The sequence below is a fragment of the Nerophis ophidion genome, linkage group LG26 (genome assembly GCF_033978795.1).
Source record: "Nerophis ophidion isolate RoL-2023_Sa linkage group LG26, RoL_Noph_v1.0, whole genome shotgun sequence".
Classification (NCBI taxonomy): Eukaryota; Metazoa; Chordata; class Actinopteri; order Syngnathiformes; family Syngnathidae; genus Nerophis; species Nerophis ophidion.
This window is the reverse complement of record NC_084636.1, coordinates 24,129,190-24,156,611: the sequence shown is the minus strand read 5'-3', so window position 1 is coordinate 24,156,611 and position 27,422 is coordinate 24,129,190. Positions and strand designations below refer to the sequence as shown.

The following is a 27,422-nucleotide window of genomic DNA, read 5'->3' as shown; positions in this document are numbered from 1 at the left end:
GTGACTGATTGGAAAAAAAAAAAAAAAAAAAGGGGGAAAAAAAGGTGGTAGAGAGGCGTGAGCTACCTGTCGACGTGAGAGAGAATGTCGCAGAGCTGCGTGAGCAAGGCCCGGTGCTTGTGAGGGTTCCCATCTAGCACTCCGTTGAGACGACTGAGATACGAGTCCAAATTTCCAAGGGATGCCGTCTCACTTGTGCCTGTTTAAAGACGCAAGGAGAAGAATAAAAACTGTGGAATTCACAACAATTGGTGATATTTGGACATATACCAATAATGAGGAACATAAGTGCAACAGAACCAAAACCATTATTGATCCGCGGGTTTTACCAATATTAGGAAGAACTTATGTGACAATGCAGGCCTAATACAGTAGACCATGGCCCGCTCGTGGTATAAATATCTATTAGTTTTTTAAGGGCCACAACCACGAGCGAAGGGGGGCATGTTTGCATTTCTAATATAAAATCAAACCTTAGTAATATTAACGCCACCAACAATATCTTGTTTAGGGACACAAGGGTCTAGAGCCAGCACTGTAAAGAGCCCAACAACTGGTAATACAAAAAATAACAAAAAGTGACTAAAATAAGAAAGAGGTATGTTACTAGTAGGGATGATTAACAGCGGTAAAATTTCCAAAGTTTAGTAATATCGTTTACATTTTTAATTACCGAAAAACCGTCATTTATTAATGCGTTTTAGGCAACACTGCTTACTTCCAGGAAACTAAGTCACAGCCGCGCTGGCGCATGCACACTCGCGTTGTTTGGCTTGACAACCATGGCGGACTAACTACACGGTCTTTGCGCTGGAGTTTTCCCCTTGGAGTAAACGGAGCCAAGCGCTTGTTTTAACTTCATTTTACCTCGCTTCATTTCCGTGGAATTTCGTTGTGCGTTTAAGAGGGTGCCGCACAGGCGCATCTGTCCTACACTGAAAGTATACAGCGAAGGAGAAAACTATTTGATGTTGCATTTATTTTCTCGATACAGTGTCCATCAGCTGTGACTGACAGTTAATGACGAAAGGAAACATGCAGCAGGTGGTGTGGCGGGTTTCATTTCCATTTGTGTGTTTATGTAAATAACCCAAAATGGCTCCTATTGAGAGACATGATTTCAGGAAAGCAAGAATGGTCACTGAACTGCTAGACAACAGCAGCAACACTGACTCCATTAACCACATCTCAAAATAGTGCAAAGCAATAACGATATAGCAATAACTCAACGTTGCTCAAATGTTAATGTCACACAACACACAAAATAAACATGTAAAGCTCACTTTATTAAATTATTCCTCATCCACGAAATCCCTTGAATTATTCTTCTTCCGTGTCCGAATTAAACATGCCACAAGAGGTCTCGCAACTACGGTAAGCAGCCGCCAACCTTATTTTCCCCCGTAGAAGAAGAAGCGCGCGGTGCATGCTGGGATATATGACTGCAGAAGGCGTGCCCTTTCTGTGCAAAGTTTAAACTCAAGGCGATCAGTCACACAGTAGAACACAAGAATAGAGCAGCAGCGAGAGAATTCAACATTAACAGCAGCGACACTGACTCATTTTATGTCGACTTCGACGAGACGGAGACGGGCATGTTGGATGCCGTATTCGCCCAACTGTTTGATTCGAACACTGAAGAAGAACAATTTGAGGGATTTGTGGATGAGGAATAACTTAATAAAGTGAGCTTTACATGTTTATTTTGTGTCTTGTGTGATATTATCCTTTGAGCAACGTTGAGTTATATTGATATATTACTGCTTTGCACTATTTCGAGTGTTACTATATTGTGAGTGCACTAACGTTTGATTTACCATAACAGTATCAGACAATATTTTACGCAATAATAAAACAGCTGTTTATTCATTTTGGGAGTGAACGGCGTTGTCCGAACGGTGGTTTGTAATCTATTAATAAAGTTTGACTGACCTGACAGTTTTTTTGACATTCCCTTTAGCGTAGCTCTATCTAAAGGATGCATAACGTAACCCCACCCTTTACTGTAGCATCTATTCTATGCACCTTATAATGTGGTGCGCCTTATATATGAAAAAATTTTTAAATAAGCCATTCGTTGAAGGTGCCCCTTATAATCCGGTGCGCCTTATAGTGCGGAAAATACGGTACATAACTTAAAAAAAATAATTAAAAAAATTACATCCTATCAAAATGTATAAATAGAGATAAAGACATCATAAATTACAAAAGGCTGGCAGGTTGATATAATTAATGAATAAAAAATAATAATATTTGTCTTTAGAAATATGGATAATGTTTATCTATAGCCTTTTATATTAGACATTACAAATTACATGATGGCATTACGTTCACGCCCCAACACTGCTTTACCGAAAAATCGGTAATCATGATTTCAATACTGATCAAAATAATCTTAATTGATACTTCGGCCATAATTGACAGCCGTTGATCTCATACATGAACACTATTTTTATCTACATGGACAAAAAGTGCTGTTATGTCTTATGGCAATAAGGTGCCGTCTTTCAAAATTATTACATTGTTTTTAATTTTGAATCTCTTATGTCCATGAAGTGCTATCTTCCACAATTTTCACATTTATTTTAGTTATTTTGTTTCTGCCATAGTACTTTGCTCATAATGCGTTTGTTGTTTTCATATGCACATTCAATTTCTACTTGAGGTACAGTGTTTTTATCTACAGTAATGTTTCTTCTACAAAAGGAAATCATTTTGAATGTGTTGTGTTTTTTAAAATAAAACTTGGTAAAACATTTTAGTATTAATATTTTCATCACATTTAAAAATACCGTGATAATTTTGGTCACAACAATCATACATTGACATCCATAACACACACACACAATAGCTGACTGAAAAGATAAACCCGATCATGATATATTGAAATTAATTCACTGTAAATACCACAAGGTCTTAGGGGTGTTTACCTGGTAGCGGGACAGAAGACAGACTGTTGACCAGAGTGTGTTTAATGGCCAGCAGGTGCTGATGAAGAGCCTGCGTGCGCTTCTCATCCTGTCCCAGTTCAGCCTCAAGGCGCTCTTTGGCATTGTACATATCCTTGATGTGCCTCTGCAGCACTGCATTCTGCTCCTCAAACTCAATATTTGCCTTACGAAGTCGGCGCAGCTCTGCCTCTCTAGCTGCAAGAAACAATGATACAATGTGAATTTGATCCCAGCTGACAAGGGGCTGGATATAAAGCAGACCACACCTTCGACTCCTTGCCTGTCGTTATAAAAGTAACACAATATTCTCTTAACTCAGTCAGCGTGCATTAGTCCTCTTGCTCTGTACACACCCCGCGTTCCAGCAGGGTTTTAACTAACTTTTTTCGGGGATTGTTGACTCACTGGAGTATAAAATAAACTTCAAACCAGTGGTTCTTAACCTTGTTGGAGGTACCGAACCCCACCAGTTTCACATGCGCATTCACCGAACCCTTCTTTTGTGAAAAATCAAATGGTTTTTTTTCAAATTCAAGACAAAGTTGTACATTTGTGGTAACACTTTAGTATAGGGGAACATATTCTAAGTAGCAAATACTTAATTTAGAGTTATTTGGACACTAGGGGAACATATTCCAAGTCAGGGGGGCCCATTACGTCGATCACGATCGACTGGTCGATCTCGGAGGGTGTGTCAGTCGATCTCAAGCCAGGCATTAAAAAATATACATAAAAATGAGCAATCATCAATCATACCAAGACTTCACTTTCATCAGTTGTTTGACATTCTCGGAACCCGAGGATCTTGTGAGATGACGCTGGCTGCTGCAAGCTCATATTTAAGAAAAAAATCACTAACAGGACGGACGCAGAGAAACACATTTTATTTCTAGAGACTCCGTACCTACTGTCAAAACTCTAAAGACCGACTGCACAGTTCCTGTCTTCACCATAAAAGACCTGTTTCATCCTGCCTGTGCTAACAAAATAAGAGTCTCAGAAAGCTAGCAAGCTACGGAGTTTGATGCCAATGTATTTCTCCCCCGCCCTCAGCGACTGCTTTCTCACTTGCTTGCCCACCCGCACACTCACCGACGTCACTCACCTGCTGCCAGACATTAAAGGGCCACGCACATATGCTACTCTCATAACAAAGTGTTTAAAAACGAGTATGCAAGTTGGACAAATGAGATGCCAAATCCAACCACTTTCATGTGGTATTGGACAGAAAGGAGGACTTTTTTTTTCCTCCATTTGAAAATGCGGACGTTATCAGCACCACTGTCTGATTCCAATCAATGCAAGTCATCAGAATCAAATACACCAACTTATATTCTTGTCTTCATGAAAGAAAGAAATCTATGTGTGTTAAACATGCTTGTATTATCATTAAACACCATTAATTTGTTAACAAAAATGTCTCTTTCATAAATAAATAAATAGGAATGAGGTAGATCTCCTCGACTTTGTCAATTGAAAAGTAACTCGCCTGCAGAAAAAGTGTGAGCGCCCCTGTTAAGTATTAAAGACTTAATTTAGAATTATTTGGTTAGGATCAGGGTTAGGGTTATAATAAGGCCATGCCGAATAAGGCATTAATTAGTACTTAATGACTAGTTAAGAGCCAATATGTTACTAATTTGCATGTTAATAAGTAACTAATTAATGGTGAATATGTTCCCCATACTAAAGTGTTACCATGTTTTTTTTTACTGGTGCACAAAATGAACCGTGCATGAACATCACCTTGTTCAAACAACAAAACTAAGACATTGGATAAACTCACCACAAATTACACACCTGCAAATCAGTCAGCTGTTGCCGTATCCGTAATATGCCAACAGGGAGAAGTTTGTATTTACACGAAGAGTCGGGTGTGTTTTGACCTCGGCCGAACCCCTGAGGTCGACTCACCGAACCCCTAGGGTTCGATCGAACCCTGGTTAAGAACCACTGCTTTAAACGTTAAAGCAGCTCCACTACTGATTGGTTGTGATGTCACTCAGTGTGTGCACATGTTAAGCACTCAATGCCTGGTAAACAAATTATATATTTTTGTATTAAGGTTATTTTGGCTAAAATTAATACTATTAAATATGTATGTTGATGGTTGCTCATATTAAGTAGTTATCTGATTTGGTGAATTTGAATTGAAAGCAGGCCTACTAACCTTTAGTGGCACTTGTAATATGTTTTGGTATTGTTATCTTGTTAAAAGCCATTAATGTATTAAAGTACATTTTTGTTACCTTTGTTCTGATCCAGGAACTCCTCTGTGAATATTGGGATCTCAAACCTGCTTGGGAGTTCGGATGCCTTAAAGAGAAAAATGATCACAGAAAAGTTATTCTCACACAAGCACAGTTAATTGATATCAACAAATATGTCTAATATTCCCCAATTCTGACTTTAACCGAATCCATCCATTTTTTTAATCGCTTGTCCCAATCATTCATTAGAAAAACAAGTTTATTATTGTGGTTTTCAGGGGAATAGAACAGCACTGCATCATACTAAAGAGCTGGCTTTATTATTGTGCCCCTAGCTAAACGGGGTAACCAAGATACAATGGAAAGTTTTATGTTACAGACTTATTCCAAGAAGGAATAAATCGATGTTTTGTCCTCAAAATTCTACACACAATACCCCATAATGACAATGTTAAAGTTTTTAGAAATTTTTGCAAATTAACATCAGTATTCACAGCCTTTACCTCCTGTTTTAACTGTTGATCCTTGAGATGTTCCTAGTTTTTGGTAAATGAAGTTGGTTGGACGTAATTTGGAAAGGCACACACCTGTCTATATACAGTGGGGCAAAAAAGTATTTAGTCAGCCACCAATTGTGCAAGTTCTGCCACTTAAAATGATGACATAGGTCTGTAATTTTCATCATAGGTACACTTCAACTGTGAGAGACAGAATGTGAAAAAAAAATCCTGGAATTCACATTGTAGGAATTTTAAATAATTTATGTGTAAATTATGTCTTAAAATAAGTATTTGGTCAACCATTCAAAAGCTCTCACTGATGGAAGGACATTTTGCCTAAAAATCTCACGATACATGGCCCCATTCATTCTTTACTTAACACGGATCAATTGTCCTGTCCCCTTAGCAGAAAAACAGCCCCAAAGCATGAAGTTTCCACCACCATGCTTCACAGTAGGTGTGATGTTCTTGGGAGGCAACTCAGTATTCTTCTTCCTCCAAACACGAGTTGAGTTTATACCAGAAAATTCCATTTTGGTTTCATCTGACCACATGACATTCTCCCAATCCTCTGCTGTATCATCCATGTGCTCTCTGGCAAACTTCAGATGGGCCTGGACATGCACTGGCTTAAGCAGGGGGACACGTCTGTCACTGCAGGATTTGATTCCCTGTCGGCATAGTGTTTTACTGATGGTAACGTTTGTTACTTTGGTCCCAGCTCTCTGCAGGTCATTCACCAGATCCCCCCGTGTGGTTCTGGGATTTTTGCTCACCGTTCTCATGATCATTTTGACCCCACGGGATGAGATCTTGCGTGGAGCCCCAGATCGAGGGAGATTATCAGTGGATAATTGCTCCCACAGTTGATTTTTTCACACCAAGTTGTTTGCCAATTGTAGATTCACTCTTCCCAGTCAGGTGCATGTCTACAATTCTTTTCCTGGTGTCCTTCGACAGCTCTTTGGTCTTGGCCATAGTGGAGTTTGGAGTCTGACTGTTTGAGGCTGTGGACAGGTGTCTTTTATACAGATAAGTTCAAAAGAGTGCCATTAACACAGGTAACGAGTGGAGGACAGAAGAGCTTCTTAAAAAAGAAGTTACAGGTCTGTGAGAGCCAGAGATCTTCCTTGATTGAAGTGACCAAATATTTATTTTCCACCATAATTTGCAAATAAATTATTTCAAATTCCTACAATGTGAATTCCTGGATTTTTTTTTTCACATTTTGTGTGTGACAGTTGAAGTGTACCTATGATGAAAATTACAGACCTCTGTCATCATTTTAAGTGGGAGAACTTGCACAATCGGTGGCTGACTAAATACTTTTTTGCCCCACTGTATATGAGGTCCCACACTTGACAGTGCATGGCAACACCATCCCTACAGTGAAGCATGGTGGTGGCAGCATCATGCTGTGAGGATGTTTTCCAGGGGCAGGAACTGGGAGACTAGTCAGGATGGAGGGAAAGATGAATGCATCAATGTACATAAACACCATAGATGAAAACCAACGCTTCTTGTCCAACCTCATGGGAGCTTGAGAAATGCTGCAAAAAGGAATGGGCGAAACTGCCCAAAAATAGGTGTGCCAAATTTCTGGCATCAGATTCAAAATGACTTGAGGCTTTCATTGATTGAAGTACATTAACAACAGACATGTGATTTGAACACAATGAAAAAGACAGAAAAAATTTCTGGGGGTCTGGAGGGGACAAGGGGGGCAACGCCCCCAGAAGGCCCTGGTTTTTCACCAATTTAACATGCTAAAATTAACAAAGACAGCACCATTTGAAGAACATATTTTAGTATTTAAAGCCTTAAAAACATCATTAATAGAACATACATACCCCAATTATCCTAATGAATCACTGTATTTGGTTCAGTTCCAACAGTATTTAGTCACTAATATTTACACATTGATCAGTGTTATTATCTACAGTTTATTTACGGTATTACATTACTTCAGTGCAACAAACTGCTGAGCAAAGGCTATACATATTTATCCAGGTTAAATTTCTTAGTTTTTTATCTTTAGGGACGGCGTGGCGCAGTGGGAGAGTGGCCGTGCGCAACCCGAGGGTCACTGGTTCAAATCCCACCTAGAACCAACTTCGTCACGTCCGTTGTGTCCTGAGCAAGACACTTCACCCTTGCGCCTGATGGGTGCTGGTTGGCGCCTTGCATGGCAGCTCCCTCCATCAGTGTGTGAATGTGTGTGTGAACGGGTAAATGTGGAAGTAGTGTCAAAGCGCTTTGAGTACCTTGAAGGTAGAAAAGCGCTATACAAGTACAACCCATTTATTTAATAAATTAGCAAAACTTTCCCAAAAAAAATCAGTTATGCAGCATTATTTGGTATTGTGAGTCCAATTTTGGAGGACAAACATGAATATATTCCATTTTGGAATAAGGCTATAACATAATAAAATGTGGGACAAGTGAAGCATTGTGAATACTTTCCGGATGGACTATATTACAAACACTTCTGTTATTCTGCATGTGCAATTATAAACAAAATGAATGTCAGAATGGTGAAAAGGGAGACTCACGCACCTTAGGCAAGCCTGAACTTGCACTGATGATTACAGACTGATTGTCCTCTGAAAGAAATGAAAAAGACATGACACAAAGAATAAAAACACATAATGCACAGGAGCACCACATTGAATCCACCTTTCTTAATTCTCTTGTCTTGTATCTTGGCGCTGGTGATCTGATACGCCTCGGTCTGATGATATTCCTTCAGTTCCTGAGCATACTGCATCTTTTCGCGCTCCGCCTCTTCCAGGTAATGCTGGTTAAGGCAATTCTCGTTGACTCCGAATAATAGCAACTTTACAGATAAAAGGAAAGGTTTGGGGAAACTACCTGTTTGTCGGTTGGTGCTAGTCGAGTCCATTCTGCTCCAAGTCGCTTGGTGATTTCCGGGAAAGGCAGGTCAGGATATCGGGCCCTCATGACCTCCCGTCGCTCATTCAAAAAGCGGACATAGCCGGTAACCGGTGCCTTTGGACCATTTGGAAGCACCTTCTTTCTTTTCTTGCCCTTTGGCCATCCTCTCTTCTTGGGCTGCAATTATGTTGGGACAAAAACAGCTGTGTTTAATAGGGTAATCTTTTTAATTAATCAATTTCGGGTCTTAGTAATCGAACATGACAAATAAACATGTGAATAACATGAAGCATCACCAACCTCTTCTTGAGGATGTTCTGTTGTTGACTGGGAGGCTTTTGGGTGCTGTGGAGCATCATTCTGTTCCTGTTTTATCCCTCCCATGATGAGTCCTCCTCAAACTGCGTGCTCACAAATCGAACTCGCTCCGTCAAAGTGACGCTGTGCAGAGGGACAATTAAACAAAAATGCGAATTTCTGAAAGAAAAACGTCACCGCATGGAAGATGATTACATAGCTAAGCAGCCTGCTAGCAAGGCAATGGAAGCTAATTGCAAGTCAATTACGCAAACAAAAACATACGCTGGCAGAAAAAAAAAAGGTGAGTAAAACAATCGTGGTATTTTATATTCCGGGGTAAATACTTACATGAAGTCGACCGTCGACTAAAACTATTTTTTATTCCGTTCAGATAGATATTCGTCGCGCCGGAAAAACAGGAAGTTGAGCAGGGGGGGACAAGGCATGGAGACACGTGATTGGTTCGTTCGTCGAGGACGTCACGCCCCGTGGGTTAAACATGACCAATAGTGGCAGTACATACGTCATCGGACGGACTTCCGTCTCAACAAGACGATGGCGGGTCTGGCAAAACGAAGCCGAGCGCTTAAAAAAACATAACCTGCATCTTCGTCTTTGATTGATTGATACTTTTATTAGTAGATTGCACAGTTCAGTACATATTTCCTACAATTGACCACTAAATGGTAACACCCGAATAAGTTTTTCAACTTGTTTAAGTCGGGGTCCACGTTAATCAATTCATAGTAATTGATACTGGAGATCGACGCTATTTTAGCACTTTTTCCACTGTGTGTGTGTGTGTGTGTGTGTGTGTGTGTGGAGTGTGCCTCCGCAACAATTTAACTTTAAACAGAAATAATTTATGCATGCGATAAGTGTTCAAATCCAGGCTCGGGATCTTTCTGTGTGGAGTTTGCATGTTCTCCCCGTGAATTCGTGGGCTTCCTCCCACTTCCAAAGACATGCACCTGGGAATAGGTTGATTGGCAACACTAAAATTGGCCCTAGTGTGTGAATGTTGTCTATCTGGGTTGGCCCTGCGATGAGGTGGCGACTTGTCCAGGGTGTACACCGCCTTCCGCCCGATTGTAGCTGAGATGGGCGCCAGCGCCCCCGAAAGGGAATAAGCAGCAGAAATTGATGGAAGTGTATTTTTTATGTTTATTTTCAAACGTTTTACTATCAAACTGTGTGTTCTTTGATGTATTGCTCTTACACACGTGAGTGGGATGTGTACTATGGCTATGAGTTTTTTTTCCCTTGGCCAGTCGGGATCCCATCTCCAGGGCCCAGACTTAGACCGATATTTTTATTGTATAACCCTTGTTTACCTGTATGTCTTTTTTGTAAGGGGCGCTGGAAGCCAGCAGACCCGTCAGCAATCACGTTCTGTCTCCCCGTAATGTTTGATCTTCAATGGGATTATGCTGAAATTTATTTTTCCTGAAGGAATAAATAAAGTACTATTTATCTAATCAAAATATGGATTCATTTTTAATGACCTTCAGTTGCGCACTTAATTGAAAATCCTAATGATTTGACCTAACATATTATATACATTTTAATTGCCTGGAATATAAAAAAGCTTTTACCAGACTAACTCACAAGCTAGTCCCGCTACTAGTGTATAACTGACATTACACTGTCCATCCTCAAGAGAAGACCACATAAACAGGCACACCAAATATGCAGGGAAACAGCAAAATATCTAATACCAGCACTGGCTTTAAGGGAAGGAGGTAAAAAAAAAAAAAAAAAATTAAAACCAGCCTTATTCACTTCTTATGCCCAATTTACATACTTATTCAGTTTTAACAACATACACATTTGAATGAGTCAATCAGACAGGGTTTATTTCCTTTAATTAGTTTACAATTTTTGTACTTTATTATAATGTCAATCCTTTTGGCAAACTTTAGTGCTCACGGTGTTCTGTACAGTCCAGTCCCACAATGTAGACTAAAATTGGTGGGGAATGAATGATGAAAAATGACAAGCAGTGGTCCAGGTGATTACAATTTGTCCAGGTAGTTGTCCAAGGCTGGGATACCTTCCTTGAGACCCTTGCGTTTACGGGTGTCAGTGATCACGACACCGGGCTTGGAGGTGGGATCCTTTGGATCTCCAGGGAGGATCTGCCAATGGTCGAAGACACACTGAGGGAAAGCCTGCCCACCAGTGTTGGAACGGAGGTCAGCTGTGAAACCTGCAAGACCAAAATGTAAAGTCAGTTAGTATACAAACATCTTTCCAAATTGTACCTCTGATGTTGTGCTTCATGTTTGCTCGGCAGATGTCCTCCATAAGACAGTTTCGCTGAAGAATACGTACCAAATGACTCATTGACCGGGAGATGGGCCTTGATCACACGCATGGGTGTGCCCATGACACTAGACTCATCAAAGACATGACCACGCCTCTTTGTCAACACACCATAGATTCCACCCATTGCAGCCTCAGGACACTGTAATGAAACAAAAAAGTGAGGGAAGCATTTCATTTAGTGTTTTTTTGTATTAAACCATATTCTTACCTGGATCTCCACCAAATAGACTGGTTCCATAATTCTGGGCTCAGCTGTAAGCTCACAAGCATACAGAACTCTGCGAGCAGTGGGAATAATCTGACCACCACCACGATGGATAGCATCTGTATGTAGGGTAACATCATGGATATCAAAACGGATGGAACGCATGTTCTCTTCACAGAGGACACCCTAGAAAATGTGAAAAGCAAAAAGATTAAAAATGATCCGCTCATAAGAATTAATGTAGTAATGCTCAATTCTTCCACACCTCCTTAACAGCCCACTGGAAGCCAGCGACCACACTGTCCTTTATCTCATTGAGGTACTGCACACCCTTGGTCACATCAACCAGCATGTTGGGGCCAGTTCCATCGGGTCCAAAGCACCAGATCTTTTTTGCCTCTCCGACGTCCCACTCGTAATGGTCAGCAAGGTAACGGGCACGGGCCTTCTGCTCTTGGCGTGCTGTGACCTCACCCTTCTCGATGTCTTCAGCCAAACCATCTTCTAAGGGGTGGGCCTTCATGAACAGGCGGTTGTGCTTGTTGGGGGACTTTGCTAGACACATCACACTTGACTCGGACTGGACAGTTTCTCTGTAGGACACCACAGGATCAGATTTCTAAAAGAGAAAATTGAATGAGAAATGCAAACCAATGGTAATATTAACTTGTGATGGTGTTTTTTAAATTCACCTTGAGAGGGATGCAAGCATGATCCTCCTCAAGATCCTTAAGGCAGATCTCCAGATGAAGCTCTCCAGCTCCTGCAACGATGTGCTCGCCAGACTCTTCAATGATGCACTGCACCATGGGGTCAGACTTGGACAGACGCTTCAGACCCTCCACCAGCTTTGGGAGGTCAGCTGGGTTTTTGGCTTCCACAGCAATTCTCACCACAGGACTGACGCTGAATTTCATCACCTTCATGTGTGCGCCCCTTCAAAGGTGGTGATGGTTCCAGTTTTGACCAGGAACTGATCCACACCAACCAGACCAACAATGTTTCCACAGGGTACATCTTCAATGGGCTCTGTATAACGACCCATCATCAGAATGGTTCTGGAAAAGAGGGACATTTTAGTGGATGATGAACAAGCACCAACACCTTCAGTCACGCGGGGAATACATACCTCTGAATAGGCTTCAAGTACAAGTCCTCTTTCTTTCCAGGGACAAAGTTTGGTCCCATAATGCGTACTTTAAGACCGGTTGAAACGGAACCAGAGAACACACGACCAAAGGCATAGAAACGGCCCTTGTCACTAGTGGGCACCATCTTGGAGATATACATCATAAGAGGAGCCTTGGGGTCACAATTCTTGATACCTAAAGAAATTAACAGTTTAGAAAAAAATAAAAATAAAAACATACACACTTATGTTAGCCAAGATGGACATTTGCATCTTACCAAGAGCAGCTTCATCATCATCAGGTCCTTCATAGAGGAGCTCACAACGATACTTCTGGGCAGTGACAGGAGAAGGCAGGTGGATGGTGATCATCTGAAGGAGAGCCTCTCCAGCTGGCAACCAGCGACGCATTACAGCCTTCAGGAGAGGCTTGCCCTCTTTGTCCTTATCTTCAATATCCAACTTGATCTCGAGCTTCTGGATCAGTTTAGCAGTCTCTTCCTTTTTGAAGTTCATAATGGCATCAAACACCTGTAAAAATATTGAGTGCACTTGGTCAAGATCAAGTCAAACCCTTGTGTAAATAGAAAGCAACTATTTCTGCCCTGCTCAGAGACATGGTTATCATCACTAATACACTCAGGTCAAAGTGAAGAAAGTTTAAGTCATCATCTGCAGGTAATGGATAGTCGTCCCCCTTCACGTCACAAAGTTTGAGGATTCACTTTATACCGCTGATTTTTCACCAAGTATTTTCTACATATTTATGGCCTAAATTAAAAATTCATACACCACTACACTAGTATTGGCCACAGGAGACCATTGCTTTTGAGTAAATACAATGTCTTAATTTCAATTAAAGAAGTGTTAAGTGACTGTTTATGGTTACTTCAAAAATGCAGTCAATTACAATGATACATTACATAGTTCAAGTTTCGTGTAAAAAAGGAGTAGAAAGAAACAGAGCTTGTTAAATTTAGTGGATGTTATTTAATGTCAAACAGGGTTGTTATACTATAGCTCTAAAAATATTTGATTTGAAAATCCTTGATAGAAATTGAACCACGGCTAAGCACAAAACAGCAAAAATCGGGGGTTGACTCCACAGGTATCCTTTAGCTAGATAATTTCACTAATACAATTTACCTACCTTGAAGATGGGATCAAGGATAAGATGTACAAAGCTGCGAGGGAGCTTGGCGCCATCAGGCCCATTTTGATTCTTTGAAAATTTTCCGGTGTTTGCATCAAAATACCTACAATGTATGAAAGGTCATAAATTAGACTGAGTATACATAAAATAACTACTTCCAATGTCAAACTAAATGACCACCAAGTAAAGCTGTCATTTCAGCTGTTGAAACTGTTAGACCTACCGGTCACCCCACAGCTTCTTCATCATGTCCTCCACTTTTTTGCAGTGTTCAGCTGGAGACATCTGGGTATTACCCTTGGCAGCAAACTTTGCAGCATACATCTCAGCAAACTGCTTCAGGGTAAAAGCCCATCCATGGAGACCAGAGCCAAAGCCAACAGTACCGACGACTGGATCAATCTACAAGTTGAGAGGAAAAAACACCATGACTTGATACAAGGTCACCAACATTTGGTGTTTGCAACCCAACAGCTCCACAACACCCCCCCCCCCCCCCCCCCCCCCCAAACACATTCACATATTTACAAGTGATGGATTAGGCTCCAGCACCCCTGTGAGACCAAGGGGGACAAGCGGTAGAAAGCAGAAAGATGGATGATTTTTTTTGCAATGGCCTTAAAGAGGGATCATATATTTTTTTCCCCTACATATAAAACACTTCCTTGTGGTCTACACATGTAATTTAGTTCTTTGGTCAAAATTTTGCACACACTATCTTCAAGCCACTTTGTCTTCAGGATGCGCAGTTTTGTGGGCGGTTTTTACATGACTCCACTTCAACTGTCTTCATCCCGCCAGCCATGTTGAAGTTTTAGCGCTTCCATATCGTGTCTGACAGATAAATTCAAATTATACAGCACTTTGTATTAGAGATGGCAAAAGCAAAAGGATAGACAAAAAGATAAAGGAGCTTAGGACTACAGCTTCGACTCACGCTAAGATCTTCGTGTAAATTTCTACCAAATACAGATATCCGCTGACGTCACAGGTCAGAGAACATTCAAAAGCTTGTTTGGAGGAAGTATGAATAAAATAATAAAAAGGCAGGGTTTCCCTAGATTACCAAGATACCTGTGACTATGGAAGCTTGGTCACTATGACGTACGTCATCGTCTAGTTTGCAATATGATTTTCTTTAAAAAGGCTAAAAATATGTATAAATACATTTAAAAACAAATCTGATTAGTATGAACATTTTTGTATCATTTTGCCATATTTTTAACTATTGTTGATTATTGTACAATGTACTTTATTGCTGCAGGAGCATGAAGTCACATTTGCCTGTGCTGCAGTTGGACTTTCGCATTAAAAGCTGCCATTTCCACATTTTGTAGATGGCTGTCTGTAAGTAGGGATGTCCCGATCCAATATTGATATCGGAAATCAGTCCAATATTAGCCAAAAAAGTGAATATAGGATTTTAACGGACTGAATCTAAAAGCTCCGATATAAGCTGTCTATTTGCCGCTGCAGCACTTCTGTAATAGGTGACTCTGGTTTAATCACACTCCAACACAGGAGGTGGCGGCAATGCCCCTTAATTAACATTGGTGCCGGCCGAGGAACAAGAGCGTCTCTGATCCAGCATGCACAGCCCACGTGATCACAACAACGACAACGCGTGTGCTTGCAGCAAAGTGCAGTGATGTCGGCTGTGTGGAAGTATTTTAACGTAAACTCGGACAAAGACGTTGCCCGCTAAATGCAACATTTGTCAGACGCAAGTGTCCCGTGGAGGGATAGAACCGGGAAGGTTTCGATACATGCAACCCTTCGCACATTTGAAAAAAACACAGCAAAAAGAACATGAGGATTTTGCAAGAGCAGCAAGGTGAAGCAAAACCTCTGGCTCGCTTCAGCAACCCACGCTGGCCGAAAGCTTTGCAAGACGTGACAAATTACCACAGGACAGCAAAAAGGCAATGGCCATAACAGAAAAGATAGCCCAGTTTATTGTGCTTGATGACCAGCCCGTCGGTGGTGAGTAATGTTGGGTTTAAACGCTTAATGGAGCACCTCGAACCTTGCTACATTATTCTTAGCCGCCACTACATTGTAGAAAAAAAACTATACCCCAGATGCACAAAGAGGTTAAAAAGTGTAGTTTTAGTCCATGCCCACAGTTGTTTTCAACATATGCTGACTGTAAAAAAATAACTGAAGTGAACTTGAATTGCTTGCACTTTAAAACCTTTTATTTTCTTTTTTAATTGGATTTATTTAGGTTATTTTTCAGGGTCTTCTAATTTATTCTATTCAATTGTATAATTATGTTGGTATTAGTGTTTATTTTGCACTTTAAATATAACATTTAGTTTTAATTGGATTTGTTGAGGTAATACTCTTATGTTGAAGGTTAAAATGTATGCAACCAATTGGTTAATAATAAATGGGTCAGTTTTTCCTATACCTACTCTTGCTGACTATTTTCTGTTTTAACACAACAACATCAGTTAACAATAACATCACTTTATCAAGCCTTTTCTAACATTCCACACAAAAAAGGAATAAATGCATGTATGATTCGTGCCTATATAGTATCGTATTGATATCGGTATCGGCCAATACTCAAGGCAACAATATCGGTATCGTATCGGAAGTGAAAAAGTTGTATCGGGACATCCCTATCTGTAAGTATATCTGGGATATATTTAAGTTACGTCAACATTGTCGGTGCCTGAACGCAGTTGGCAGAGAATGAAAAAGTGGTGATGTGTCCGGGAAAGCACAGACGAAAGTGTTTGAACAGCAGGTAAAACCTTTGGTAATTGTGCAGTTACCATAAGATTGGCAATATAAGCTAAAAATGGCAATGGACCTCATAACTTATGGAGACTACAATACATGTTTAATTTGTTTTCACGTAATAAAACCCTTGTATTCGAGGTGTGGCGGCTATGAAACTGACGTGGCGCCACAGTAAGTTAAATTAAAAAGGTGAACTGCACTTTTTTGGGGGGAATTTTTAAATTTTTGCTTCCATAGCAGCTTACGTCTTGACTTCTGGCGACAATTTCTGTTCCAACTTCCGGAATCAAAACACGTCTGTGTGTGCGCACTAATGAAGTAACACTATTTTTGGACAAATGAGGATTCACAACGTCAACTTTTTGAAGCTAAAAATACGGAGGATAAACCACTGCTTATAAAAGCGAGCACGAAGAAAAGGGTGAAAGAGACGGAAGTCGAGAGGGTGAGGTGAAAGTCACCAACGCTGCAAATGTGAAATTTGGAGACAACCATTTTAGCATAAATGGCGTGCGCACCCAAAATCAACAGAAACCGTTTGAGGCCAGCTGGACCAGACAAACACCTGTCCATCGAGTGAGTCAATATTTTGACCATGTACACGCACGCGGCACACAATGAGGATTAGTACAACTACAATACATACACTCTCTGACTAGTTCAGCTGTGTACAAACAAAACATGAAAAGTTGGCTAATACTTTACAAACACTGTAATATGATTGTTTTTCAGTCAGTAAGGATTGTGTTTTGACGCATAGTGTGCATTCCAAACGCGTTGTGTGCCGATGTAGAAGCTAATGTATCTACAGCAGTAGTTAGCTTTTACGGCTTATACCGTAGCGCGCCAATGTCTTATAAAAAAAATAAGTTCCTATAGTTTGATTATACATGCCACGGAAGGTAAATTAAGTATTGGTTTTTGAATGCTTCTTAAAGTGATTTAGAGGTAGAATTGATTGCTACCATTAGCTGTGTTGCAAACCACCTAGAACAAGCCAATTTTACATGATAGAATGCAAAAGGAAAAAAAACCTTGTCTTTTCGCTCATGATTGTGAACAATAAGCAAATTTCCCAAAAACTGCAGTTCCCCTCCGAGGATAGGCCATGTAATGCATCCTACTTCATAGGTGTTGTATAAGTACAAAAGTCGGGAAAGAGTCATGATATCCATGTAGTTATCTTATCAAATACCAAATATTAAATCGACCCAACAGAGAAAGTGCAGACTAACAAGACCATTCACTTGTTCTTTTAAGTTCCCCAATAGATAACTCAAAAGTTAAAAAAGTACATTTAGTTCAAACTTTCAGAAAGTGTTAAAATTCAAAGGGTGATCGGATCAGAGTTTGGATTCAAGATGTCCATTTTAGCTATGAATGCTTTTGTAGTATATTTGCAGCATCTCTGGGAAAGGAAGTGAGAATGAGAGCACCACACACCTCGATGCTGCCCATGGGACCATTTTCCAATTCACCATAGGTGGAAATAATGACGTTGACGTTTTCAACAATACGCTGGAAAGTTTGGTAAAGGTCTTCGGGTTGAAGTTGCAGCTCCAACAAGGCACGGTCCATCTTGTTCATCATCAGGACCGGCTTGATGCGCTCACAAATGGCCTGACGAAGTACCGTTTCAGTCTGGACGCATACACCTAATATGAGCAGAAGCATTAAATACAGCCCCATTATATTGAGCAAATAAATTATACTGTTGAAAAAATACTGTTGATGCTTTGAACTTGTAATGTGGACCTCAAAGGACTAGGCTGTTATTCTTACCAGACACACAGTCAACGACCACCAGGGCTCCGTCCGTAACACGGAGAGCAGCAGTCACTTCAGAGGAGAAGTCCACATGTCCAGGGGAGTCAATCAGGTTGATCAAAAAGCCAGATCCATCCTTGCTCTGCTTGATGAAGGCCAAGTCATTTTCAGCCAGCTCGTAGAACAAGGAGATGGCACTATAAAATAGGACATTTAAAAATGAGCAACACAGCTTCAACACTAACCCTAACCCGTTTTTGAAAGAAACCCAAATTGTTTTTAACTTAAATGTGCACTTACGTAGACTTGATGGTAATACAACGCTCCTGCTCATCCTTTCGTGTGTCTGTGAAGCGGGTCTCTCCAGCACGAGCGGAGGCGATAATACCAGCCTTCGACACCAGGGAGTCGGTCAGAGTGGACTTGCCATGATCGACGTGCGCAATCACAGACATGTTACGGATGTTGGACTTCTTGTCCATGATGGCACGGATCTGGTCGACTGTAAAGTTAACCTGCAAAGAGCAGTCCAGATTAGATAGTCACATACATGAATGCAATACCATAACTACTGAACTTTTTAAATCAAACAAAGACAGACTTAAGTCACTACAATTAATCTTTCAGCTAGGTCAGTTTGGAATAGTGAACCTTTCAATGACCCGTTTCCTCTTTACATAAAACAGACAAGCAAAGGTGCAAAAAGATGGAGGTTTTGCATTATTAGGTAATTGCTGCAAACAATGACAGCTTAAAAGCAACGGGACCTTAACAGACAACATTCCAAGATGATCTTAAAATTGCAATCATCACTATTGTCTCCATGAATGTAGGTGAAATGAAGACAACAAAAGGAGAAAAAGCAAGTACGAAAGGGCAGAAATCCTTTTAATTTCACTCCAGCAAACACCTTCTAGTGCTTACAAAAATGACTATTAGAGGTATGTCAATACATTAACTGGATGCGTCGCAAAGCAACTCTAGGTGGGGGAAATACTATTTTAGAGATGCATTGCAATTCGGACACAGACAATTATAAATTCGATTAGTAAACGTCAGTGGTCTATGTATTTACCGGAAATGAAAGTAATGCAGACAGTTATATTTGACTGCAGCAAGTCACCTAGCTGAGAGATCTGACCAGCTCCTTTATTATACGTCACTTATGTTCCAATTTTGCACACATTTCCGCGAATGTCAAAAATCTGATGGGAATCTCTTGATAAATGCACTGTTTTTAGAAAATGTTGTACGGTATACTGATATTAGTATAGTACTGCGATACATATTCGGTGCTATACCGCCTCTAAAAATTAGAGATTTTGGTACCGGTACCAAAATACTGGTATCGGGACAACACTAGTTGCAAGTTAAAATAAACGGCCATTTGGTAAAACGAAAATAAGTTTTAAACTATATCAACATACATAAATCAAAGACGCATCAATATTTGATTAATTGAAACGTAGCTCCTCATTTGAAATCTAATCGTGACCAAAGATCCCTACCCTTAAAAGGTCCAGCGGTAGGAAAATGGATGGATGAAACTAAATTATTTTTAAAAAGTTATTTGTATTGTATTGAACATTTTAATACAGACATTTGAAAACGACTGATATATTTGTTTTAAAGAATTCTTATTTCTAACAGGTATACAGTTTTACACTTACTGCAATAAAAGCAGCTTTTAGTCATAGAATGCGGTGGACCGCTTTGTCCTGTATATATAAAAAAAGATAATGGTTGTAAATGTGTTTATGTAATTGATCTGGACAAATACGTTGTTTAAAAGACATCCTGTAAAGGAAAACTGATTGCCAATTGCTAATCTCGTAGCACGTCAAAAATTTAAAAAGGTGCCACAGACGGCACACCCATAGTAACTGGGACTGATGTTTCTGCTCTGGACTCAACTTGATAGGAGTGTTAGGTCTGAAGTTGTTGAATATTAGATGAAGGAGGGACAGTTCTTATTTCTATTACACTTTAATGAGCCTGAGTTATTGGGCCTATTGGTAACATACCTTCCTAAACATGTAGCGCAAACTCATTCTCATTCCGTTTACCAAAGAAAGGCTGGGAGGCTTTGGATATTTCTCATTGCAAAGAGCTCAAACCACACGTAAACGTTTAAGTATGTTTGTATGCGGAATAAAACTATGGAACAAACTGGACTTACAACACAAGCATCCATCCAATTTTATACAGATTGTCCCTTTCGAGGTCACGGTTAAAGTTTTATAAAAACATCAGATCTGGTTCAAAATATAGAGATGAGGGTCTTTAATTTGACCTGCTGTTGTACTACTGTAACTTATTGTCTTGTAATTAATGTACAGTATATTACAGCAATTCCCCGGCTTCCTCCTACCGCCAAAAACATGCACCTGTGGATAGGTTGATTAACAACACTAAATTGGCCCTAGTGTGTGAATGCTGTCCGTGTTGGCCCTGTGATGAGGTGGCGACTTGTCCAGGGTTTAAGCCACCTTCTGCCCGAATGCAGCTGAGATAAGCTCCAGCAACCCCCGCGACCCCAAAAGGGACAAGCGGTAGAAAATGGATGGATAGAGCTATTCAAATGTTTGTATTTAGTGTATTACATTCTGTAACTAGTGGTTGGATCCCACTGTACGCAATATCTGAAAAGCATGGAAAAAAAGCATTTGACTGTGGTGTAGTCTGCATGTGAAGAATAAAAAGGCATGGGGCGGCATGGCGTAGTGGGTAGAGCGGCCATGCCAGAAACCTGAGGGTTGCAGGTTCACTCCCCACCTATTGATATCCAAGTCGCTGTCGTCGTGTCCTTGGGCAGGACACTTCTACCTTAACCCCTGGTGCCGCTCACACTGGTGAATGAATGATTGGTGGTGGTCGGAGGGGCCATGGACGCAAACTGGCAGCCACGCTTCGGTCAGTTTACCCCAGGGCAGCTGTGGCTACAGATGTAGCTTACCACCACCAGGTGTGAATGAATGATGGGTTCCCACTTCTCTGTGAGCGCTTTGAGTATCTAATAGAAAAGCGCGACATAAATCTAATCCATTATTATTAAAACTTGAAAAGCTCTGTCTCAAAAGTGTTTACATGTGCCCAATGTTTCCTTGCCATTATTGCTATGTTGTCTATTACCATTGTTGGTATTGTTCATTCTTCCTACATTGTTGATACAATTTTTTGGTGTAATAATTTTTGTTACCTGTGGTAATGCCACCATGATACATTTGTATTATAATCCTTAAAGTTAACAGTGAAACTCAATGTATTAATCACCACATTAGGAACTGTGGGTGCGAATAAATAAATGATCTTCCCGGTGTGAAGCGACCGGAATGAGAGTCAGCACCTCCAAGTCCGAGTCCATCGTTCTCTCCTGGAAAAGGGCGGAGTGCCATCTCCTGGTTGGGGAGGAGACCTTGCCCCATGTGGAGGAGTTCAATAGTAATGTTGACAATGTACCGATCCTTTGTGGTGAAGAAGGAGCTGAGCCGGAAGGCAAAGCTCTCAATTTACCAGTCGACCTATGGTCCCATCCTCACCTATGGTCATGAGCTTTTGGGTCATGACCGAAAGGATAAGCGGACGAAATGAGTTTCCTCCGCTGTGTGGCAGGGCTCTCACTTAGAGATAGGCTGAGAAGCATCCGGGAGGAACTCAAAGCCGCTGCGCCTCCACATTGAGAGGAGCCAGATGAGATGGTTCAGGCATTTGGTCAGGATGCCATCCGAACAGGCGTGGCGTTTAGGGCACGGTGAAGACCCAGGTCACGTCGGGAAGACTATGTCTCCCGACTGGCCTGAGAACGCCTCGGGATCCCCCGGGAAGAGCCAGAACAGTGGTTCTTAACCTGGGTTCGATCGAACCCTAGGGGTTCGGTGAGTTGGCCTCAGGGGTTCGACGGAGGTCAAGACACACTTGACTCATCGTGTAAATGAAAACTTCTCCCTATCGGCATATTATATATACGACAACCGCAGAAGTCACACTGATTTGCAGGTGTGTCATTTGTTGTGAGTTCATGCTCCCTTTTGGATTTGTTCTTTGAACAAGGTGATGTTCATACACGGTTAATTTTGTGCACCAGTAATAAAACATATACCTTTGTCTTGAGTTTGGGGGAAAAAAAAAACATTTTATTTTACACTAAGGAACGGTTCGGTGAATGCGCATATGAAATTGGTAGGATACGGTACCTCCAACAAGGTTAAGAACCACTGAGCTAGACGAAGTGGCTGTGGAGAGGAAAGTCTGGGCTTCCCTGCTTAGACTGCTGCCCCCGCGACCCGACGTCGGATAAGCGGAAGAAGATTGATGGATCTTCCCACTCCCTTTCAGGCAAAACTGGATCATCATGCTTACAAACTGTACATTACCTTTTGCTGTATATGAATTTATACTATGTGTTGTCTACCGTGTTATTTTTATAAGTCCTTGCCTGAAATAAAATTAATAGATTGAAAAAAAGAATGAAAACCATGCTATTACTGTTAGTGTGTAATCTATAAACATGTTCAGTATATGGGCCGGGAGTTTGTGATTCTTGGTGTTATTTGTCAACATTCAGAGAACATCTGGCTGCGTCATTGTTATCGCGATCACACATATCCCGAACCGGTTTTATCTTGGGTCTGACGCATCATTTTTCTGGCGTGTTTAAGAGCCCCCATGTATTTCTGCAATGGGAATTCTCTCAACGACTGTGGTACAGAACCTGGATAATACATAACACATGTAAACAATGATGGACAGGCAGACATCTGACGCCTGCTATTTAAATACCGGCGAACAGGCCACGTGTACAGACTTTGACACAATGCTACATGCTAACATTAGCTCGGAGCCCAGACGACGATAACAAAAGGCCGGTAGGCCAGTTGACCAGACTGCTAACAACCTACTAAACTATAATAAACCCTGGGAAGACAGAATGTGATTCAGCCATCTTTACATTACTCAATACAAACCGGCGTTTAAATTGTCGGTTGAAAAAAAAAAAAAAAAGCACCGATATAAAAACGACACATTTGCCACCACTCCTATTAGGCTTCCGATAGATAAACAGGTAACAAAACAAATTAAATACAGACTGAGCTCGTATTGTGAGAATGTAAGCCTTAAAAAGATTTCGAGGCCCTCAACACGGAAACCTAAAACAAGATGGTTGCCATTTTTCGTACCCATCGGTGAAATGTCCCACGCCCATATTTTGTAATCACGAACACTAATGACAACGGTAATCCAACCGCAACAGCGGTTTTCTACTTAGATATTATTAACTTAGGTGGAACTAACTCACCATTTTGACGGATGGTTTTGGATTCGCTCGGTGGAAAAAGCAGACAGGAAATTTTACACTGCCCACCACACGAGGGCCGAGGCAGGGAAGAGAGCGCTGACGTCAGACAAATGCTTTTTATAGTACGTGCTTTGGGCGTTACGTCATCACGTACTGACGCTACTTTGCCGACGCATGACGCACGAGCTATTTTTTGTAATCCTTCGTATTTTTCAACTTCCATCCATCCATTTTCTACCGCTTATTCCCTTTTAGGGTTGTACAAGAATAATGTACATTTATTTAATAAATAAATAGATGATAAATGGGTTGTACTTGTATAGCGCTTTTCTACCTTCAAGTTACTCAAAGCGCTGTGACACTACTTCCACATTTACCCATTCACACACACATTCACACGCTGATGGAGGGAGCTGCCATGCAAGGCGCTAACCAGCATCCATCAGGAGCAAGGGTGAAGTGTCTTGCTCAGGACACAACGGACGTGACGAGGTTGGTACTAGGTCAGTGGTTCTTAACCTTGTTGCATTCACCGAACCCTTCTTTAGGCAAAAATAAAATGTTTTTTTTCTTTCAAATTCAAGACAAAGTTATATGTTTTTGGTAACACTTTAGTATGGGGAAAATATTCTAAGTACCGTATTTTTCGCAGTATAAGTCGCTCCGGAGTATAGTCGCACCTGCCGAAAATGCATAATAAAGAAGGAAAAAAACATACAAGTTGCACTGGAGTATAAGTCGCATTTTTGGGGGGAAATTTGTTTGATAAAACCCAACACCAAGAATAGAAATTTAAAAGGCAATTTAAAATAAATAAAGAATAGTGAACAAGAGGCTGAATAAGTGTACGTTATCCATCCATCCATTTTCTACCGCTCATTCCCAATCTTGCGGAAGGCGGGGTACACCCTGGACAAGTCGCCACCTACATGACGCATAAATAACCAACCGAGAAGGTGCCTGGTATGTTAACGTAACATATCATGGTAAGAGTCATTCAAATAACTATAACATATAGAGCATTCTATAAGTTTACCAAACAATCTGTCACTCCAAATTGCTAAATCCCATGAAATCTTTTACGTCCAGTGTCTTACGTGAATTAGCAAAAAAATTTATATTTGATATTTTACGGTAATGTGTTAATAATTTCACACATAAGTCGCTCCTGAGCATAAGTCGCACAAACTATTAAAAAACTGCGACTATAGTTTGAAAAATACGGTAACAAAGACTCAATTTAGAGTTATTTGGACACTAGGGGAACATATTCTAAGTAATAAAGACTTAATTTGGAGTTATTTGGTTAGGGTTAGGGTCAGGGTTAGAGGGTAAGGCTATGCCGAATAAGGCATTAATAAGAACTTAATGACTAGTTAAGAGCCAATATGTTACTAATTTGCATGTTAATAAGAACCTGTATTAATGGTGAATATGTTACCCATACTAAAGTGTTGCCATGTTTTTTTTACTGGTGCACAAAATGAACCGTGCATGAACATCACCTTGTTCAAACAAAGAAAACCAACACAGTGCATAAAGTCACAACAAATTACACACCTGCAAATCAGTCAGCTGTTGCGGTAATACGCCAATAGGGAGAAGTTCGTATTTACACGAAGAGTCGGGTGTGTTTTGACCTCCGCCGAACCCCTAGGTTTTGATCGAACCCTGGTTAAGAACCACTGTACTAGGTGGGGATTGAACAATGGACCCTCGGGTTTCGCACGGCCACTCTTCCACTGCGCCACACGTAATCAAAAATAACAATGATAAAATGTGCTTTCATAGAAAATCTCAACATTGATTGAGGTATGAACAGAAGACCATTAATAAAACACCGTAAATAAGATAACCAGCAAAAAAAAAAAAAAATGTCGTAGAATCACAAGAATAAAGAGGTCACAATATAAAAATGGTCTCTGCTATTTGCAGATGATGTGGTCCTGATGGCTTCATCTGTCCGGGATCTTCAGCTCTCCCTGGATCGGTTTGCAGCCGAGTGTGAAGCAACCGGAATGAGAGTCAGCACCTCCAAGTCCGAGTCCATGGTTCTCGCCCGGAAAAGGGTGGAGTGAGATCTCCGGGTTGGGGAGGAGACCCTGCCCCAAGTGGAGGAGTTCAAGTACCTCGGAGTCTTGTTCAAGAGTGAGGGAAGAGTGGATCGCGAGACCGACAGGCGGATCGGTGCGGCGTCTTCAGTAATGCGGACGCTGTATCGATCCATTGTGGTGAAGAAGGAGCTGAGACGGAAGGCAAAGCTCTCAATTTACTGGTCGATCTTAGTTCCCATCCTCACCTATGGTCATGAGCTTTGGGTCATGACCGAAAGGATAAGATCACGGGTACAAGCGGCCCAAATGAGTTTCCTCCGTTGAGTGGCGGGCCTCTCCCTTAGAGGTAGGGTGAGAAGCTCTGCCAACCGGGAGGAACTCAAAGTAAAGCCGCTGCTCCTCCACATCGAGAGGAGCCAGATGAGGTGGTTCGGGCATCTGGTCAGGATGCCACCCGAACGCCTCCCTAGGGAGGTGTTTCGGGCACGTCCAACCGGTCGGAGGCCACGGGGAAGACCCAGGACACGTTGGGAAGACTGTGTCTCCCGTCTGGACTGGGAACGCCTCGGGAACCCCGGGTAAGAGTTGGACGAAGTGGCTGGGGAGAGGGAAGTCTGGGCTTCCCTGCTTAGGCTGCTGACCCCACGACCTGACCTCGGATAAGCGGAAGAAGATGGATGGATGGATGGATGGACAATATAAACATTTATACATTTTACCTGAATACATTTGTAATTGTGTGATGATTAAAAATTATTTGACACGAATTACATTGTAATATTGCAATGAACACGTTGTAACGTAAAGGCAATAGTTTTAACATACTGCAGTGTTATTGCATACATTTGAAAATGTACACATTTTACCAGAATATGTTTGTAATTGTGTGATGATTAAAAATAATTTGACGAGAATTACGTTGTAATATTGCAATAAACACGTTGTAACGTAAAGGAAATAGTTTGAACATACTGCAGTGTTATTGTATAAGTTTTAAAATGTATACATTTTACCAGAATACGTTTGTAATTAAGTGATGATTAAAAATAATTTGACAAGAATTACATTGTAATGTTGCAATAAACACGTTGTAACGTAAAAGCAATAGTTTTAACATACTGCAGTGTTATTGTATTCATTTAAAAATGTATACATTTTACCAGAATACGTTTGAAATTGTGTGACAATTAAAAAATGATTTGAGAAGAATTACATTGTAATATTGCAATAAACACGTTGTAACGTAAAGGAAACAGTTTTAACATACTGCAGTGTTATTGTACAAAATAAAGTTGTAAAATAATGAAATAAAAATAGTTATTTCAGAAGAATAAAAAGTTGATCCCATAAAATGGTACAATGTTACAGGGCTATAACTCGTAATTTAATGAGCATACATTTATGATATTGTGAGACATGCACAAGCGGTAGAAAATAGATGGATGGAGGTATAACGTTATAATGTAACTTTTTTTTTACAAGAATAAAATGGTGCTATCACAAGAAAAAACAACAACTCATAGCTATATGAACATAAAGTCATAATAAGATAAGGATGATGGTGTAATATCCATCCATCCATCCATTTTCTACCGCTTATTCCCTTTTGGGGTTGCGGGGGGGGCTGGCGCCTATCTCAGCTACAATTGGGCGGAAGGCGGGGTACACCCTGGACAAGTCGCCACCTCATCGCAGGGCCAACACAGATAGACAGACAACATTCACACTCTAGGGCCAATTTAGTGTTGCCAATCAACTTATCCCCAGGTGCATGTCTTTGGAAGTGGGAGGAAGCCGGAGTACCCGGAGGGAACCCACGCATTCACGGGGAGAACATGCAAACTCCACACAGAAAGATCCCGAGCCTGGATTTGAACCCAGGA

General features: G+C 40.9%; 2 protein-coding genes and 1 non-coding gene across 3 annotated transcripts in view; all 3 read right to left on the bottom strand.

Moving 5' to 3' along the window:
• hmg20b (high mobility group 20B) overlaps nucleotides 1-9,371 on the bottom strand; it is a 12,378-nt gene extending 3,007 nt beyond the window's left edge. The window contains exons 1-8 of the mRNA XM_061888101.1: nucleotides 9,205-9,371; nucleotides 8,857-8,997; nucleotides 8,533-8,733; nucleotides 8,338-8,458; nucleotides 8,218-8,264; nucleotides 5,201-5,267; nucleotides 2,931-3,146; nucleotides 67-199 (exon numbers count right to left, since the gene is read on the bottom strand). Of these exons, the coding sequence (XP_061744085.1) occupies nucleotides 67-199; nucleotides 2,931-3,146; nucleotides 5,201-5,267; nucleotides 8,218-8,264; nucleotides 8,338-8,458; nucleotides 8,533-8,733; nucleotides 8,857-8,940 (869 nt within the window). The 5' untranslated portion in view covers nucleotides 8,941-8,997; nucleotides 9,205-9,371. The remainder of the gene's footprint in view (nucleotides 1-66; nucleotides 200-2,930; nucleotides 3,147-5,200; nucleotides 5,268-8,217; nucleotides 8,265-8,337; nucleotides 8,459-8,532; nucleotides 8,734-8,856; nucleotides 8,998-9,204) is intronic.
• Nucleotides 9,372-10,704: 1,333 nt separating this feature from the next.
• On the bottom strand, nucleotides 10,705-23,631 carry LOC133543506 (elongation factor 2b-like). The gene is given in 14 exon segments (XM_061888100.1): nucleotides 10,705-11,065; nucleotides 11,191-11,323; nucleotides 11,393-11,575; nucleotides 11,655-12,008; nucleotides 12,082-12,317; nucleotides 12,320-12,447; nucleotides 12,519-12,714; nucleotides 12,797-13,049; nucleotides 13,669-13,774; nucleotides 13,895-14,073; nucleotides 17,866-18,077; nucleotides 18,205-18,386; nucleotides 18,490-18,704; nucleotides 23,486-23,631. Coding segments are annotated over 14 exon segments (2,574 nt in total). The 5' UTR covers nucleotides 23,489-23,631; the 3' UTR covers nucleotides 10,705-10,871.
• Nucleotides 13,126-13,194, bottom strand: LOC133543992 (small nucleolar RNA SNORD37). The gene has a single exon (XR_009804569.1). It is a non-coding gene; the product is annotated as a small nucleolar RNA SNORD37 (small nucleolar RNA).
• Nucleotides 23,632-27,422: the final 3,791 nt, after the last annotated feature.